General features: G+C 39.8%; 1 protein-coding gene across 1 annotated transcript; it reads left to right on the top strand.

The window, feature by feature from the left end:
• Positions 1-625: 625 nt before the first annotated feature.
• Rcn2 (reticulocalbin 2) lies at positions 626-18,035 on the top strand. The gene is made up of 7 exons (XM_055622293.1): positions 626-961; positions 1,287-1,392; positions 3,949-4,145; positions 11,771-11,884; positions 15,256-15,352; positions 16,368-16,510; positions 17,210-18,035. The coding sequence occupies exons 1-7, from the start codon at positions 818-820 to the stop codon at positions 17,360-17,362; spliced, it is 954 nt and encodes a 317-aa protein (XP_055478268.1). The 5' UTR covers positions 626-817; the 3' UTR covers positions 17,363-18,035.
• The last annotated feature ends 2,052 nt before the right edge of the window (positions 18,036-20,087 follow it).

The following is a 20,087-nucleotide window of genomic DNA, read 5'->3' on the forward strand; positions in this document are numbered from 1 at the left end:
ACATACATTTATTATGCACCAGTTCTGTTCTAAAGGCACTACATTATTTAATTCGCTCTTCACGACTACTTAAAAGTCTAAAAAGAACCAAAAAATGATGCCTATTTTATAAAAGCACAAACAGGTTCTTAGGGGCCCAAATAATTTAACCGGGTCCTATAAATCGAAGATCAGATGCAAACAGCTGGCTGCAATTCCCGGTACTGTACTTCCTGCTCTGGCGAAATTAAGGCGCACTGAGGCCTGTGGGAAACGGACACCGCTGGTCTGTCCCTCTGGCAAAGGTTTTTCTCGAGAAACAATACCGTGCTGTTTTTACCAAAATCTCCGGGCTCGCTCTCACTGATGGAAGCCAGGGGTTACCGACCGACTGCCCAGGGAACTTCCCGCCGGGACCAGACTGGGAGGAAAAGGGCAGAGCGCTGGTGAACGGGGCTGCACTCCCGAGGCTATGGCGGCAAAGGCGAAGGGGCCCGCGGGGGTCCCAGCGGCTGGCTCGCCCGCCGGCCCCCGTCAGGCGGCGCACGAGGTCCCGCCCCCAGAGCAGCACGGCCCAATCAGCGACAGCCATGGCGCTCCGGGCCCGCCCCCGCCCCGCGGCCATATAAGGCAGGGCCTGGCGGGCCTCCGCAACGCGGTCGTCTCCGGACCTCAGGCCCTCGGGGTGCTTGCAGCCGGGCCGCCGCCGAGGCCACCCCCCTCTGACCCCCACAAGCAGCGCCGCCCCTCTGCGGCCGCCCGCGGAGCGAGGCTGCCAAGCCCGGGCTCCGCCCGCCTCCCTCCTCGCGGCTCTCCGCGTCCTCGCCGGGCGGGCGCGATGCGGCTGGGCCCAAGGCCCGCGGCTCTGGGGCTGCTGCTGCTGTCCGCCGCGGTGGCCGGCGCCAGCAAGGCGGAGGAGCTGCATTACCCGCAGGGCGAGCACCGGGCGGACTACGACCGCGAGGCGCTGCTCGGCGTCCAGGTGAGGATGCCCCCAGGGGTCAGCACCGCCGCGGGGCTTTGTCCTGTGACAAAGCGGGCGACCAGGCGAGGCCTTGGCAGGGGCGGCCCGACCATGGGGCCCGGGCGGGGCTCCGCTGGCGCTCTAGGGGACCCTGAGGCCTGTAAAGCTGGTGGGACTAGGGACAGGATCGTTTAGTGTGGTAGGGGGGCGTACTGGAGAGGAGAGTGGGTCATCCTGAGATCTCTGGAGCAAATGAAGCATGTGGTAGCCCTGTGTCCCTCCAGCACTATGCCCCACTGATTGTAATGCTTGATTCTCCTGTGTATGATTTCCCTCCCCGAAGGAAGACGTCGATGAGTATGTTAAACTTGGCCACGAAGAGCAGCAAAAACGACTGCAGTCGATCATAAAGAAAATTGACTCGGACTCCGATGGCTTTCTCACTGAAAGTAAGGACCGTCTTGTATCACCGACAATGGAGAAGGCCCTTTGTAGGAGATGAACGTACCTTTTCAAAGCGTTGTCTGTTGAATGCCAGATTTCTAGTGTTCCGACAAGCTATAAAAGCACTGTGGTAACGGAAAATAGGTCTTAGACCTAGAAGGCAGGCTACCGAGTAAAATCAGTGCTTTCTCCAGGGCTGTGTAAACATTACTGACCATAATAGGTTAAGTTTGCCGGTCATACCTTGAGACATCCTCCTCACATCACTTTTCCCATTGTCCGTAGTATGATTATTTTAGAGACATTTGCCCTAACCCTTCTTAGCACATCACATTACAGTGTTCCTTTGGTATGTAGAATTTTTAAGAATCTGCTTTTATTAGTTTATTATAAGAATAAGCAAATAGGAAACATTCTATTGCATGTAAATTATACTTATTGCAACATTTTAAAAAATGTTGGTTTTGATGGGGGCTTGGGACCACCTTATCTACCACAGAGATAAGGAAAGTGAAGTACAAAGGGGAAAACCAGGCGTAGAATTCAGCTTAGTCTTAATTCGGTTTTGAATGTCCTCAGTTCAGAACAACAAAAGAGTGCCCTTAGGTGGGTTGTTAGGCAGAAATTGAATGTCTATAAAAGACTATAAAAGAATGTTCTAGATAAATTACAAGAAATTTTCCCTCCACATTTGATTGAGCCCGATCAGAATCCAGGTTGATCTCTTGATGGTTCAGAAGTGTGTTACTGTGATAAGTTGTTTGCAGTTGTCTTCTGGTTTAAATATTGTTTAGCATCCAGATAATGAAGTGACAAGAGAGGGAATCACACTGTGTGCCATCGATACAGTGGTCACCTTGGTGCCCTCGGGTTTGTTCCTGTTAAACTAACAGAAGGATACAGGTCTGTCTGTCTTTTGTTACACTGGAGTAGACAAATGGAGCTGATCTGGAAGTCTAGTACTTGCTGGGATCAGATGTGTCTAAATAGTCTGGATCTTCGCTTTATAGGTGAGAAAGCAAAAGTTTGAAAGGTAAAATATCATTTAGGGCCAAGCTGAAATGTGAGCGTGTGGTGCTGGGCCTTGTTATATTCTGTTTTCTACTGTGCTACACTAAATCCTTTAACGCTAAAGAAAGACTCATGGTGTGTAAGGAAACACAGCCACTTGAGGACCCTTAAGAGAACTTAAGTGATTTGAGTTTTGAGGGCTGGGGTTGGGAGTCTGAAGCTGGGCCCAAAGGCCATGAGGCAAGCTTGAGCCAAGGAGTTAAGACCAGCTTGAGCAACAGTGAGAGACCTACATTTTTAAAAAACAGTGGACATTCTTGAGTGGTTAAAACACCATAGTTAAAGCTCTGAAGCCAAAAGTACATTAGAATCTAGATTCCTGAGACCTGATAGGCTAGGGTCAAATAGAAGGGGAGGAGGACCTCCCCTATCAGTGCAGGGGCATAGGGAGAGAAGAGGGAGGGAGGGCCCACAGCCAAGATACAAATTGAATAAGTCGTAATAAATGATAAGAAGCAGAAAAGAATCTAGATTCTTACTATGAAACCTTGGGCCTTTCTGAACCTCAGTTTCATTAACTGAAATAATGACGATTATAAGTTTTTTCAGTGTATGGTTGTGCAATCATATTTGGAGTGGTAGGTAGGAATCATCTTTGTATGTCTATGTAGTTGAGCCTTACAAGCCAGCAGAGAAGCAGCAGTCTTAAACCTAGTTGTACATTACCTTTAAACCAGTGCTCTACACTCACGCTCTTCCCGTAAGCATTCACTGCAACCTTCTCACCTAGTTTAGATAATTTAGTGTAGTAATTGCCTCTATGAAGAAATTTTTAAAATTTTTTTGAAAAACAGGCATTTGAAATTTAAGAACTTGTTCCCCGTGCCTTTAGGTACCAAGACAGGCAATTATACAAGAAAGGCAGAAATTATCATTGCTACAAAATTTCTCCCACATAATTATGATGTTTAGTAGAACTATACCATACCAATATTTCTCTGTTTCCAGGGGCTTGAATTCCTGTTCTACTAACATATCTTGATTAAAGTGAGATATACCCAACTCTAATCAATACCAACACTTGGAAGGCGGCGGGGGTGGGTGGGTAATTCTCTAGGTTTGAGGCCAACCTGGTCTGTGTAGTAAGATCTAGGCCAATCCAGGTACATAGCAAGACCTTATCTCAAAAAAAAAAAGGTACATTTTGTGTGTATGTATACATATAACATGTATATATGTATACACATATACATATTTTTGATTCAACTCATAAGTTAAGGGAAAACATAAACCTTTATAGGCAATAAAAGTTTTTTAATGGGTGGTATGATTCAAATATCTATACTTCTTAAAAGACATGATAATTCCAACATTCTTGGACTCTGCAAGCCCTCCCCACCTCTTTATCCTTATTTTCATTAATACTGTTAGGCCAGTTTTCATGTTTTACAAACATTAAAGTCACGTTTTCAAAAAAAAAAAAATGTTAGAAATCTTCCCTCAGTTTAGAATCCTTGTGAACATTCTTGTGTTCTGGGAAACTCTCACAGGTGAACTCAGTCAGTGGATTCAGATGTCTTTTAAGCATTACGCTATGCAAGAAGCCAAACAGCAGTTTGTGGAATACGATAAGAACAGTGACGGCACCGTGACATGGGATGAATACAACATCCAGATGTATGACCGCGTGATTGACTTTGATGAGAACACTGCTCTGGAGGATACAGAAGAGGAGTCTTTTAGGCAGGTGAGCCAAAGCTGTTCCCCCTGGCTGAGTAAGCCAAGAGGGCCGGGATCCTCAGCTGGTGCCGTGTGCATTGGGCAGTACCAGTTCCGCCTCAGTGCTTACTTTGATGGTTTCCTTGTAGCCGGACGTAGGGCTCTTTTCTCTGGACCTAAACTGTTCCTGCATCTGATCCCCTCTTCACTAATTTGTCCTCATTCCAGAGTTGTTCCTTAAGTGTATGTTGGTGATACTAATATATATCTCATTTTTAAGAAATAGATTAACAGTTGGCTTTATATTAACATTTTATGGAATGTTTCTGTCCTTTAAAAGGTGTGAAATACAAGTTTAATTATAGCAACATAACTGTAACATGTTTAACTCTCTTACTTATTTCTGTTGTGTGTCTGTCTGTTTGGTCCTTGTGGAGGGCAGGGTGCAGCCATGGGTGTCGGTCTTCACCTGGCACCTGTGAGACAGGTCTCTTGTTCACTGCATATTCCGGTAGCTGCCCTTGAGCTGAGTTCTCAAGTCGCACTGCCCCACCTCCATCGTGCTGAGAGTGCCCTGCCTACAGACCATCATGTGCTGCTTTCCATGGGGCTAGGGATCTGAACCCAGGTCCTCACACTTGCAGGGCAAGCCCTTTACGAGCTGAGCTGTCTCCCCTTACATTTGCCATTTTACTTTTTTTTTTTTTTTTTTTTATGGCATTGGAGATTGAACCCAGGGCATTGTGCACATTTGATAAGCACTCCGCTTTGAGCTATATACCAGGCCCATTTCAACCATTTTAAAGAGTTTTCAGTAGTGTTGATTATATTCATCATGTTCAGCCAGTTGGTCAAACTTTTTATTTTGCAAAACTGAATTTAGTACACACTACCCATGAAACAATAACTCCCTGTTTCTACCCCCACCATCCTACCATCTATTCCAGGTACTTCATGTAAGGAGAATCGTAATGTTTGTCTTTTTTATGACCCCCTTATTTCACTTAACATAATGTCATCAAAGTTTATCCATGTTTTACCATGTGCCAAAATTTTCTGCGAAGAAAGAACATATTCTAAAAAGACCAAATATCTGCCAGGCAGTAGTGGTACATGGCTTTAATCCCAGCACTTGGGAGGCAGAGGCAGGCAGATCTCTGATTCAAGGCCAGTCCGAGTCTGGTCTACAGAGCAAGTGCAGGACAGCCAGGGCTGAATAGGAAAACCCTATCTAGAAAAACAAAAACAGCAACAAAAAAAGATCAGATGTTTTTATGTATGTTTGTGTTGGGGGTAAGGGGTTGTATCTGTGTCTGTCTCTGTCTCTGTTTATCTGCCATATTTTGTCTTCTTAGGTACTTTTTTTATCTTTGAAATTTTCATACATTTGTACAATATATTTTGATTGTCACCTATCATTACCTCTCATCCCAACTTCATGGCCTCCTTTTTTTTTTTTTTTTTTTTTTAAATCCTGTAATGAGTATAGTATAGAAATCTCTTTTAAGTCTTGGGTTTTATTATCTTGGCTACGTTCTCAGAAATGAGATTGTTGGATTACACCTGCTTTTAGGTACCGCAGTGTAGTTTTCCATAGTGCTACTTATTTATTTATTTTAAAATTTTATTTAATATGTATTAGTGTGAAGGTGTCAGATCCCTTGGAATTGATGTTATAGACAGCTGTGAGCTGTTATGTGAGTGCTGGGAACTGAACCCGGGTCCTTTGGAAGAGCAATGGTTAAGATGGCTCTTAACCACTGAGCCATCTGTCTAGCCCCATGCTACATATTTATAATAACTCAGTTTTGAAGCTCTAGTATAACAGGCTATTGAGTATTAAGTTTTGAGTTTGTTTGTTTTTTGTTTTTTTTTTTTTATTTCTTTTTTTTTTCCCCAGAGCTGAGGACTGAACCCAGGGCCTTGCGCTTGCTAGGTAAGCGCTCTACCACTGAGCTAAATCATCAACCCCTGAGTATTAAGTTTTAATTTTACTCAAGCAAATATGAGAAAATTTGTTTGATTGTTTTTGAGACAGGGTTTTTCTGTGTAGTCCTGGCTGTCCTGGAACTCGCTCTGTAGACCAGGTTGACCTCAAACCTAGAGATCCACCTGCCTCTGCCTCCCAAGTGCTAGGATTAAAGATGTGTGCCACCACTGCCAGGCAAGAAGAGCTGTTTTTATTGCAGTTTCAGGAAGAACTTTTTAAGACTTTTAGGAAGACTATTAAACCAAAAGTATATTAATACAAATGTCTATATGCTTGAGAAATTAATAGTTCAAAAGCATTTAAAAAGTCTTTAATTTAAAAAGCAAAACAAAAACAAAAAACGACTGTCCCCAGAACAAGCTGAGGTGCTTGGAAATCTTTTGAGCCTTTTTGCTTCATTTGCAGAAAGGCTTAATTTTTATAATGGTCATCATTTATCATTATACATAGTATTTATTTAGAATTTCACTGGCCATGTGAACTATGTAGGCTATCACTAACTCCAGCTTCTTATTTGTCTGCTAATGATTATTCCTTTTTGGTTTGATTTTTCCAGACAAAGTCTTACTGTATAACTTTGAACTCTCCATGTAGCTCACTCTCCTCAAACTCACAAGGATCTACCTGTCTTTGCCTCTGGGACCAAAGGAGTGTGTCACCATTCCTGGCCTAATAATTAGTCTTTGCTCTCCAAATGTTGCCAGTGTGCAGGGTAAGGTTTCCGCCTACAAGCCAGTCTGCCTGGCTTCACACCCAGCTCTACCACTTCACAGTTGCTAAACCTCCCTTGCCTCGATTTCCCCATCTCTAAAAACAGGATAATCCCCACTAAGAACAATACTATAGGGAAACAATGTATAGTAGCATCTGGATTGATGAGTATTAATTTCCAGTTGAAAGAATGTTGTAAAAGAAGCAGTACTTGGGAGGTGGAAGCAAGAAAACCTCAAGTTTGAGGCATGACTGTGTCTTTGACCTTTGAGATGGCTCATTGGTAACGGTGCTTGCTGCCAAGAGTTAAAGCCTGAGTTTAATTTCTAAGACCCACATGGTGGATGAAGAGAGCTGATTGTCACCGCCAATCCCAAAATGAATAAATATTGTTGAGCTGAGTGTTGGCGTAGTTGTTAAGGTTACTGACTGTTCTTCCAAAGTACCCAGGTTCAATTCCCAGCATCCACCTGGCTGCTTACAGCCCTCTATAACTTTAGTTCCAGGGGTCTGATGCCCCTTTCTGGCCTCTGTGGTATCAGGCATGCATATGGTACATAGACATACATGCAAACAAAATACCCGTACACATTGTTTTGCTATGTTTTGCTTTTAATTTTCATTTAATGGAAAAGACCCTGTCTCACAAGCAGAAGAAACATGTGCAATTCACAGAAGATTGTATTTAATAAGAATGTTTAGGCATTTGTTAACTACATCAGCTTTAGGCTAGTTAGGACTTAATTTGTAGGAGGAAGATATACTTTTTGTTTCCCTTTATTTGAATCTTTATTGTCCAGCAGCTTAAAGGGATCAGTCTTTTCATCCTGGATAGTACTAAGGAGAAAACAAGTGGTAATGAGGTTTAACAAGAGATCTCCTAAGCACCATTGGAATTCTGGGACTTTTCAAAAAAAAATTATGATATGCTCTGTGACCTCCCTGCCAGGGAATAATAGAGACATGAAATAAAATATTTTTAAATTGCTAGTTAGATTGTAATTTCCTGTCTGTTTCCTACCTTCATTCCTCTCGAACTTCTTTTTACTCCAAAGAATTACTGTTTCGCTAAAAAAGTACGTATCCATGTGCACAAGCACCTGCATACGAGAGCACACACAAAAAGTGTGTGTGCTTCTGTGTTCTTGGGGAGGAATTTCATGTAAGACACATGCTGTTGACTTTAAAGTCTTTGTTTTGGAGAGTGGTATTTCTCATAGAATATACAAGTAGTCCTTTTTAAAGATGTCTTGGTCAACTGCTGTGCTCACTATCAAGTGCTCAGTACTTGTTAGATGAGGATGAGTTAGGGGGCTGGAGAGATGGCTCTGAAGTACGAGCATTTACTGAGGCGGGTTCCCAGCATCCACATAGATTTGTAACCCTAGTTCCAAGTGATTGGGTGACCTCTTCTGGCCTCTGAGGGCTCCAGCCCTGATATGATACATATAAACTCACAAAGCACACACACACACATGCATAAAAACAAATATATGTTAATAAATACAATTTTTTAAAAGAATGAGTTAAATGGATCTTAGTACCCTAACGGAAATGATAGAGCCTCCCAAATAAACACTTACCAATGGGAAAACTATTGGCTATTACTTGACTAGGAATATGACTATCTTTTTGAAGTTCTCATCATACTTTTTTAAAAATTTGACAATTTATAACATCTATAAATTGGTATTGAATGTAAAGATAAACCCAGAGAGAGTGCATTATTCTCCAGAATAAAAAGTCTGGGCATAATGGCACATGCCCTGTAATCCCAGCATGCATGAGGCAGAGGCAGACAGATTCCTGTGAGTTCGAGGCCAGCCAAGGCTACACAATTAGGCCCTACCTCAAAAAATAAATTAAAGGACAGACATTGAGTCAGTTTCAAAGTTACAAACAAAATAAGACAAGAATAAAACAACCATAAAAAAAGCATACATCTGAACAAAATAAAATTATGTTGAAATCTAGTAGAAAACTAAAAATTAAACCTGAATCTTATTTTTTTGATAAGTTGGCGTATACAGAATATAGACAACTTGGAAGTAATTACGTTTTCACATTGTTAAGTGTCTGAAAAGTTTTTTCTGAGTAGTATGAAGAACATACTATTATATGTTTTTCCGAATAGTATGAAGAACATAGTATGAAGTTAGTACTTTTATCAGTGTGACTGGAGTTGGGGAGCTACCTGACAACAGTTTGGTGTTCTGCCAAAACATGTGTAAGCAACATTTATTCGTGTAAGATATAATCGTTATATGTTTATTGTTAAGAGCTAGACTTCTATTCTAGGATCATAGATTATATATTTCCTCACATAAAATAACATTCATTTACCAAAAAAAAAAATGTAGTTTTGTTCTTCACAAATGTCTGTATAAAAATAGATGATTAATATGATTTTCTTTTTATTACAGTATTTTGTTCTCTAGTTCCTAACCCTCCTAGTGCTGTGACCCTTTAATGCAGTTCCTCATGTTGTGATGACGATAAAATTATTTCGTTGCTACTCGTAAACAATTTTGCTGCTGTTAAGAACTGTTATGTAAATATCTGATCTGCAACCCCTGTGAAAGGATCATTCAAACCCAACAGGGTTGCGGCCCACAGGTTGAGACCTGCTCTTGACTATAAAATTTACAAAAAGAAAATAAGGTTTTTTTGGTGAAACTTTCATTACTGTTTTTCAGTTTGCAATTCAAAAATATTAAAAAAAGAAACAAAACAAAATACAGTGACTTCTTTAGCAAGAGGCACTTTTTAAAGAGAGATTTAAACATTTTTTGAAATTTTTACTTATGTGTATGGGTGTTTTGTCTGTGCACCATGTGTATGCCTGCCTGGTGTCCTTGGTGGCCAGAGGACATTGGGTCCCCTGAGACCGGAGTCACAGAAGGTTGAGTTGTCCTGCAGGTGCTGGGAATCTAGGTGAGCAGCTAGAGCCCTTAACCCCTGAGCCATCTCTCCAGACTCAACAGATGTAATCTTGCTGTCTTTAAACTTGTGATCCTCCTGCCTCAGCCTCCCAAGTGCTGGGATTACAAGTACATGGTGCTTTGCCCCGCAGTATGCACTGTTGGTTCACTGCCATCAGATGGCCACAGAGCATTCCACTCCCGCAGACTCTCTGTGTTCTCCTTCCTCTGCTCCTCCTCCAGCCCTTCAGCTACTTGAAAGAGACCTTTTCTTTCCAAAGACAAATTTGGCCAAAGTTAGCTCACTCTGCTAAAATATGGACTTTTTTTTTTTTTTTTTTTTTTTGCTCCAAATCGAAGGGTTCTTTCATAAGGAAATCTAAACAGTATTTTGAACAGTGACTTATTCAAAAAGATTTTGTTGACTCTACACAGAGCTTAAATTCTTGTTTATCTGTTTCTCTCCATGTTAAACCTGAATGTTAAATATAAATTACTTGATCTAAAATATTTAAAGTTATCAAACATAAATGCAGCTATTAGAAACTTTTTTTTCCTGTTATAATTAAGAGACTGTGGCTGGCCTGTGGAGTCTAGATGTTTAAAAACCAGATTCTTTAGGGGAGGTGAGCCTCTCCACCAAGTGTCAGTAAAATACCTACTGACTAAGCAGCTCTGAAAAAAAATTAACAATGGCGAACACAAATTAAAAGTTGCTAAAAAAAAACGCTTGTAATTATGTTTTTAAAAGAAAGTTTACTACATGCAAGTTATTTAGAACAGGAGGCTATTCCCAGAAATATTAAAAACAGAAAGCCATTGCGCTGATGGCTTTCAAATTTATCCTTAAACATGCTTTTAAAAGGAAAATTTAAAAAAAAAAAAAGTTTACTTAAGCTCCAGAATGAGAGCCTGTTAAACTTTTGGACTATTTCTTTCTGAACACTCGTAATGAGCAGAATGACGAGCCCACTAAGACTAGGCTTCCACAGATACTATCAGTGCGAAGATGACTTTCTCCAAATAAGGGACCATTTTTCTGGAACATGTTAGCATATTTTTGTTTATGGTTTTGGTTTTGGTTTTGGTTTTTTTATAGCCCTGCCTAGCCTGAATCTCATAGGCTCACATTGAATTCATAGAGATCCACCTGCCTCAGCCTCCTAAGTAATGTAAAAAAAGATACAATTAGTTGAGCTGGAGAGATGGCTCAGTGGCTAAGAGCACTGTCTTCTCTTCCAGAAGTCCTGAGTTCAATTCCAACTAACCACATGGTGGTTCACAATCATCTATAATGAGATCTGGTATCCTCTTCTGGCAAGCAGGTGTACATGCAGATAAATCACTCATACACATAAAATAAATAAATCTTTAAAAAAAAAAAAAACACAATTGGTTGTCCTAAGTTTATTGTTTTGGAAGCATTCTAAAATTGCTGGGTTGGATTAATGAGATCTAAATATCTGAGGCTTCTACTAAACAGTGTAATCTCAGTTATTCTGTAAGTCTAGTAATTTATGGTTTTGTGGTTTGTTTTAAGGCATGGTCTGTTTGGCACAGAGTAGCCTTAGAGTCTTGATTTTCCTGCCTCTGTGTCTGGAATGCTGATATTCCGGATGTGTGCTACCACCGTGGCTAACACTTCTATCCAGTACACTTTAGGCTCACTATTTGTGTTATATGGTAACGGATAACACACCAGTTTCTTAGTAGAGAGTTTTGTTCCGGTTTGTAGAAGAAAACAAAGAGGTAAAGCAGTTAGTCCTGAGTGCACAGTTAGGAAGCGTCTTGCTAGAACCAAGGTCAGGGTCTGTCTCATTGAGGTGCTTCTGTCTCTCTGGTGCCTTACAGAGATGTTTAGCTCCACCTACTTTCAGGAGGCTTTTGTAAACCTAAATGAGGTAATGTATAAAAATGTCCTTTAAATCTCATGTTTTATATATTTTTCAAAGTGTTTTTACTGCTGATATGATTCCAAGATCCTTAAATTGTTTTATTGCTTGTTTGTTTGTATGTTTGTTTGTTTCAAAGCTTCATTTAAAGGATAAGAAGCGGTTTGAAAAAGCTAACCAGGATTCTGGTCCTGGTCTGAGTCTTGAAGAATTTATTGCTTTTGAGCATCCTGAAGAAGTTGATTATATGACGGTAAGGAGCAAGCTTTACAGAATTATTGAGTGACTAAAACCTATGTGCGAGGCTATTAAAAATTAGTGTGAAACAGAATTTAGAGACAAATCCAAAATGGACAAGTATTCTCCCCACAAAAGATTATGGTGAGGGGTTTCTGGTGATGGTGAGATGATTTACTTGGAGAAAGAATGAAGGTTTATGTTTTTGCATGTATATACATGTAGCAGTCTTCCTCTGGCTACCTCTTCTGTCACACCATTGCCATCAAGGAATTTCTTGTCCCTTTTGTACTTTTCAGATCACTAGAGTCCTCATGTAGTTTACAGCCTCACTTATGAGAACTTTTGGTTTGTAAAAAATGGATCACATTTTGATTGCTTTTCATAGGGTGGGGATGGTGCTGGGATATTTTTTGCAACTTTTTACTTAATAAGTCCTCTCATCCCCTGATGAGAAGTTCTGGTTTGGGTATATTGCTCAGTAGCCCACACAAGGCTGCAGTTCTCAGCACCACAAATAAGTGATGGATCAGCTCTTTGACACTGAACTGATGGATTCTAGTTTAATTGTTCTAACATTGGTTGAGCCATCATGTTAATAAGAAAAACTTTATTGGCAATATATGTATACTGAGGTCTGCTGTATTCCATAAGCCTCCAGCTGTGTGGCTTTATTTCCTGGCTATTTTGTGGAGGGAAGTATAGCTTTTTGTTGAGTGGGTAATGGCCAGAGTCTGCTGTGTTGAATAGCAAGCAGGCACATTTTTCTCCATAGCTCAGCAGCAAGACTGTGCCATTAGTGCCACTTTGTTTGTCATTGTGAAGTTTCTAATTTCTCACTTGGCACAAAGGACATGACCTAGTTTAAGACCAGTGCTAGGTGGGATTTAATGCCAAAGCTAAGTGGAGCCCAGCTAATTGAGTTCTAAAAAAGCGCACAGAGGATCCTGGACCTTGACTTTTTAGAGAACAAGGAACAGTTGACTGGAGATGGAGAGAGCTGGTGAAAGCAATTAAATAATAGGCATTATGTAATAGGAACCTGACAAGGGGGTGGAATAGATTTCATCAGCGTTTTGAAGACCTTGTAATAGCAATGTCAAGAAAGTTGATTTGCAAGTGTTGAGAGACAGAGAGAACCCTGAAGTTCTTATTTTGTGTAGAAGTGACAAAAACCACACCTTTGACACAGTGGGATGTGGCAGATGGAGTGATGGAGTGATTGTGCTTTCTGCACTGTGGTGGAGCTGATGGCAGCACAGGAGATTTAATCATAGTCTTGTTGAGAGCAACTTCATTGACACCTACTTATCTTGCTTATTTTTGTATGTTTTTCCCCCCTCTAAAGAGTATGTCGGGTATAGGAAAAGACAGGGATGCAGGACCAGTTGAGTGATTTTTTTTTTTTTTTTACTGTGGAATTTAAGTTAGAATTTAATTTGAAAGGTTTGCTCTGTTCTATTTTTGTAGTACTGGGAACTGAACTTAGGCTTTTACATACTTACCTGATCTTTACAACTTGTATAAGCTGGTCTGGAACTCATTGTGTAGTGTGAGTAGGCCTTGAACTTTCAATCCTCCTGCCTCAGATTCCCAAGTTGCTGTTATTGTAGGCTTGTTCCACCAGACCTAGCTTTGAAATATTTTCATTCATGTAACTCAAAAAATTCTTTTAAAGCATGGCAACATTATTAAAATAAATATGCTGTAGCCCAAGGATATTGCTTGAATGCAAGAATTATTGTTTTGATCAGTAGTTCTTAACTTTTGTTGAATTACAAACTCCTTTCTCCTTTAAGAATATGATTTATAATTAAGAAAAGAATGAGAGAACAACAAAAAAGAACAGAATATGATTTATAAATAAATAAAAACGGTAGCTCTATCCAGAAGAAATATGTATAGATCCACCACCCTAAATATTATAATTTTATGATATTCTCATATACTTTCTCTAAAACTAATCCTTGGGTCCCTAGTCTCTTCTATATGTAAAATTTGTACAATTGGATTCTTAAAAGAACAATAATGTTTATTTTGGTGTTGTTTCATATAAATGTAGCTGAAGCTTTTGAATTTGTCTACACTAGAGATTTGAGAAGATATTTTTATTACAGATCAGATACTAAAGTCTGGATTGAGAGATTTAGGGAAAGTGGTAAGTAGTGAAGAAATGAGAGACTAGATAGGGTGGCAATTAAAGAAAGCAAAGCTCTGGGGTTGACCACATCACAGAAAATACAGGGGAAGGACCCAAGGGCTTACGCGAGGCAGGAGCTGAGACGTAAGAGCTGAAGGCAAGAAATGTTCCACATATGAAGCTGATGGAGGATTGGTTGTTTGCTGAGAGCTTGATTTGAGTGAGTAATAAATTTAGAATGGTGAATGAATGTAGGTTTAGAAGTAGTAAGGATACTGAATTTGGATATCAAGAGCTGCTGATTACACCCTGGAGAAAGAGCAACACCTGTGTGCCAAGGAGTCAAAGGTCCTGTTCTTTGATGCCCTTACTGGATTGCAGAACTAAGGAAGTAAAGAGTGGGTAGTCAGAAGTGGCAGTCTATTTCTTTCTTTTTTTTTTTAAGATAGATCTGTCTATTCTATCTAATGTCTGAGTTCGCTATCTGCATGTACACCTGCATACCAGAAGAGGGCATCAGATCCCAGTGTAGATAAATGGTTGTTAGGCACTATGTGGTTACTGGGAATTGAACTCAGGACCTCTGGAAAAGCAGTCAGTGATCTTAACTGTTGAGCCAACTCTCCAGCCTGGAGCTTACTCTCCCTCTTCCCTTTTCTTATTCCCTCCATTCCCAAATCCTCTCCCTCCAACTTCTTTCATACTTCCCCATCGCTCTCAGGTTGAGAGCTGCTTTTTCTTTGATGACTATTGTCACATATATATGTATATATATGCATAAGTATGTAAGTATAACCAGAAGAGTTCATTTTTATTGTTTGTGTGTGGGGGTTCAGGTCCGACCACTTTGTATGGGGTAGCCAGTTAGGGCGCTCATCCCTGGAAGAGGTTGAGTCTCGTCTCTCAGCAGTCATAGTTTCCTATAGTTCTTTGTCTAGTAGTAAACCCATGAGGCTTTCAGCGATGGCATTCTTCAAAGGGGAGAGAATGCACAGAAGGCGGAAGCCTATGTTTAGTGCTGAGGTTGTTTATGGGAGTGAAATAGAATTCTTCACAACACAGGGGAACAAAGATGTAAAATTTAAAATTATTCAGTACTGGGGTTTATTCTTGCTTGTAGTTCCAGAATTTAGAAACATTTTCCTTCAAGGAACAACCAGAATGATTGTAAAGAAATTCGACATTAGGACTGGTTAGTACTGAAGTGTTTGTGACAATTATCTTTTCTTTGAATGAGCATGTAACAGGAGTTTGTCATTCAAGAGGCTTTGGAAGAACATGACAAAAATGGTGATGGCTTTGTTAGTTTGGAAGAATTTCTTGGCGATTACAGGAGAGATCCAAGTAAGTTGCTGAGGGTAAAGTAAAAAGAGTTGGGGCTGGAATTACTGGAGAGCCAAGCTTACTGAGCACTCTGACAAGAGGGACCAGCAGGAGCACTCGCAGCGTGTCCAATGTGCTGCTTTGCTCGTTTTTATTTCCCTGCGCGGGTTCTAACGTCTTCACTCCTTTTCCAGCAAGTACAACACCACTGTCAAGGCAAAGGGGAAGGAAAGCTGTTTTTTTAAACACACTCCTATGCCATTCATGTCCATGGTGAGAAGGGACATAAAATAGTGCAAATAGTATACACTAGGTGAAGTAAGTTTGATCTTAAAGAGAATTTCCTTTTGTTAGGTTGCTGTCATTTACCAGAATTGTTGCTTACAAGTTTTAAAATGATGCCGTTTTAAAGTTGTTTTCCTGACTTGTTATTGCAGATGAAACTTAAAAAGGCATTGTTGTGTAGAAACATGTAAACAGTCAGTTTGTCACATGGTGTATATCAAAGCATTGCCCTAGATGGGCATTTAACTGTTTTCAAAGTGCAGCCTAGCATACAGGAGACCCCTGGCTCTAGCCTTAGTACAGCACAAACCAGGCGTGGTGGCACATACTGCAATCCTACCACCTAGGATAGAGAGCAGGAGAGTCAGAGGTCCAGCTACATAGAGGGTCTTAGACTAGTCTGGGCCCTGAGACCCTGTCTCAGAATATTTTTAATTAAAAATTAATACTGCCACTTAAAAATTAGGAAAACTGGAAACCAGTATATGTAGTAGTGCTTAATAAAGGCACTTATTATTAAATATGTAAGAATTTTGAAACTGGCTTCTTTAGCTAACATCTCATTTTTGGAAATCTGTACAGATTGGTCCTTATTTCAGGACGTTTCTGTTAAGTGGTTCTGTTTCTTGAGTTTCCTTTTGTAGTATACATTAAATTCACTTCCTTTATTTTAGAGATATACCAAATTTCTTACTGGTTTCATGTGATATTCTTATGTATTTGAGGTTTTGTTCTTGCTTTTTTTATTAAGCTGCAAATGAAGATCCAGAATGGATACTTGTTGAGAAGGACAGATTTGTAAATGATTATGACAAGGATAATGATGGCCGGCTTGATCCCCAAGAGCTGTTGTCGTGGGTAGTGCCCAATAATCAGGGCATTGCCCAAGAGGAAGTAAGTGTGACAATTGTTGTTTCCCCTTCCCCAACACACACTTTATGTTACTGATAGGAAAGGAAGCTGAACCCTGAATCCAAAGAAAGAAGAAATGGGATAACTTAAGATGAATACATTGTTGTGTTTTTAATTAAATGATGAAACTCTTTCATATTGTCAGGGAGACATGGAAGATAAGATTGTATAATGTCTAATCTTAGGACATAGTCTACAGGATGATGACAGCTTGTGTCATACCTTTACAGGCTCAAGTGGATTTTACCCTCCACTAATCCTATGCTAACCCTGTGTAGAGATGCAGAACCCAGTATAGCTTAAAGAAAACGAGAGAAGCAGTAGACAGACAGTTTTAGAAACTTATAAATTACCACCAGGCGGTGGTGGTGCACGTCTTTAATCCCAGTAGTCGGGAGGCAGAGGCAGGCTGATCTCTGAGTTCAAGGCCAGCCTGGTCTACAGAGTGAGTTCCAGGATAGCCAAGGCTACACAGAGAAACCCTGTCTTGAAAAACTTGAAAGAGAGAGAGAGAGAGAGAGGGAGAGAGGAAAAAAAGAAAGAAAGAAAGAAAGAAGAAAAGAAACTTAGAAATTAACGTGTTCTTGGTATACCTAAGTGGTTTTGACAAATCACACTAAAATGTGATTTTACTTTAAAAGACTTATTCTAGACATGTTTTCGTTTTGGTTTGTTTTAAAGGCTCTTCATCTAATTGATGAGATGGATTTGAATAGTGACAAAAAGCTCTCCGAAGAAGAGATTTTGGAAAACCAAGACTTATTTCTTACCAGCGAAGCCACGGATTATGGCAGACAGCTCCATGACGACTATTTCTATCATGATGAGCTTTAACTCCTGGGTGCCCAAGTGCAGGATGGGTCCTTTTGTAGTTTGCTACCAGCTTTACTTTTATGACAAATATTGATGTTGTATTTTACACTCTTAAGTCTTACTACATCAGATGATTTACATGTATATTATAATTTTTGGCTTTCTAGAAGAAAAATCAAAAATATTTATTTCAAGGCATATTGAAGGAGTAAAGCGTTAATATTGTGCCATATGACCACAGTCTTTCCTAAGTACTCCATCTGTGCAGTACTGTGTTGTAGAATGTTTGAGTTCTGTTTCCATACTTGAAAACAATGGAGGACTTTAGCCGTGTCTAAACAGTAGAATTTAAGTAGCACGTGATGAAGCTAACAGTTTTTGTTCTTGTACTAAGTAGATTTACTTTTGAAACTGACAAAGGACAGTGTGTTAGGTTTAGTGTTATATTTTAAAACCTTTAAAGGAACCTTCAGAAGAACTTAAACCTCACATAGATGTTGAGAAGTTCTACTTAATTTTAAAATGGTTTCTAAAAGGGGTTTTGTCGTATGAAATAGAACTTTATATTTTTGCATATGTATAGATAGTAATTATATTTAACATATAACTATAGCATTATGGTGAGTGAAAATTGACATTGTCCAGAACTCTTTTCATTTTTGATTGATTAAAAATAAACTGTCCTATCTTTTTATATGTTTTTTTTTTATTTTTCCAGGTAAACCTTAAATTTGGCATGAGTTTTGTTATATTTAACATTATTCATTCCTTTATTGTGGTAATAAATGTTCTCAAAACTGTTTAATTCTTGGTACATATTTTTATTTTGCCATTTTTTTAAATAAAAGGATTATGTTATAATTTAATATGCACATGAGACGTTTTCAGTTGCTCTTATGTTGAGTGTGATTTGGCATTTTAGTGCTAAAAATAATGTTTTTGTTTTGTTTGAGATCCTAGGGATCAAGTCCAGGGCCTCTGGCATACTAGGTAAATGTTCTGCTACTGAACTGCTCACACCTGGAGCCCCAGAGAGAATCTTAAAAATTATGGAGGCTGAGAGCCATTCTCCTTGAACACTTATCCACAACCATACAATTGGTTTTAATTGCTTTCAGGAATCGCAAACATACCTTTGTTAGAATGGAGAAAAGTAGGTGAGAAATTAATTTTTTGAACCTGTGACTTACAGATAGTTTTTGTTTTGTTTTCCTTGCATTCCTTTTGTTTATGGGTAAAAAGTCAGTTGAGAAATTTGTTTATTATTTTTCAGGTTACCGTTCTTTCATAGAACACACAGTGCAAGTCAGCCAGCCCTTATGAGTATTAGAGAAGACCCCTGCTCTTTTCTGACAGAGTTGACTACCTATGCTGCCTTGCCTTTGCTGATGTTGGATGTATATGCACACTGTAAATGCACCTTTAATGATAGCTCTCTTACCCTCGTAGCTGGGGTGCATGGTTTTTATTTTACCTTACAGCATCACATAGCTATAGAAGTTTTAAAACTGACTTATTGTTGTTAATCATCTGTCACTTCTCAGCCTCGCTGACATTGTTTAAAATATCTGCTTTGGTTATCAGCATGTCAGCTGTTTTTCTTAGTAGACTCTTAATGCCCATGTCACAGTTGTTAGAGCGTCACATACAGATTTGACTTCAGTCCTTAGCAGAATTGCTTTCACTGAGTTAAGAAATTAGCATTGTCCATTCAGCATGGATATATAGATAAGAAAAAATGTTGGTGAATGTTCTGGTTTATCAGTGTCTGCACTGTTCTCAGCATGAAGGAAACTGCAGCTTGTGGCCCTCTCATAGGTGGCCGTGACTGCCCCAACCAGTTGAGTATAGTAGTAGTTGCCACCCTGACTAGTGAAAGCCAACCTATTTCCTCCACCATGGCCCTGTGGAGGAGACTCTGTGGAAATACTAGAGCCACAGAGTCAAATGTCCTTCATTGCACAGTGGCCTCACTGTGGAGGCCACAAATGGATCCATAGTGGAAATAAACTTTTATTATGCTAGACTAGAAATTTGGGACATTTCTGCTGTTTTTGAACCACAGCAGGATTCATCCCATCCTAAGTGAAGATTTAATATTGATTAAATGATTCTATAGGCATTGAAGCAAAAAGATCTATGAAAACAAAAGGATTTTTTTGTTGTTGTTCCTTTTTAGTTTTTGAGAGAATTCACCCAGGCTGGCCTTGAACTTTTGATCCTCTTGCTTCCCTATACACTTGCACAGCTCTCACAGTCCATATCCTGCCATACAGTAGAGTAGTTATGACAGCACACTAACATAATACTATCACCCAAATCCCCTGTTGTACAGTAACATTCATCTTGGTGTTGTATAAATATGTAACACAGCTGTGTAATACCCAGGAATGGTTTCCTTGTCCATTGGTACTGCAGTGAGTTGTAGCACATGCCTGTAATCCCTGCACTGAGGAGGCTGGGGCTGTAGTTCAGTTGGTGGACTGCTTGCCTAGCATACACAAAACACTGGGTTTGATCTCTAGCACTACATAAAATTGGGGAGGTGGAAGCAAGAGGGTCAGAAGTTCAGTTTTTATATTCACTAGTAGTAAGTTCCAGGCGAAACTGGACTACATGAAACCCTCTCTTTAAAAAAAAAAAAAGAAGCAGCCACCATTGGGACTTGGGAAACTATTATGAAGTACTTTAAAGGGAGTTTTACATCTTCTATGTAGTCTAGCTGGCTGGAACTTGCTACGTAGAC

Source organism: Psammomys obesus, unplaced genomic scaffold, assembly GCF_907164565.1.
Source record: "Psammomys obesus unplaced genomic scaffold, mPsaObe1.curated_primary_1811, whole genome shotgun sequence".
Taxonomy (NCBI): domain Eukaryota; kingdom Metazoa; phylum Chordata; class Mammalia; order Rodentia; family Muridae; genus Psammomys; species Psammomys obesus.

Excerpts from the sequence above, each read along its gene's own strand:
- Rcn2 (XM_055622293.1), top strand. The coding sequence starts at position 818 with ATGCGGCTGGGCCCAAGGCCCGCGGCTCTGGGGCTGCTGCTGCTGTCC. Across the intron at positions 11,885-15,255 it reads AAGAAGTTGATTATATGACG|GAGTTTGTCATTCAAGAGGC; the intron begins GTAAGGAGCAAG and ends AGCATGTAACAG. Across the intron at positions 15,353-16,367 it reads CGATTACAGGAGAGATCCAA|CTGCAAATGAAGATCCAGAA; the intron begins GTAAGTTGCTGA and ends TTTTTTATTAAG.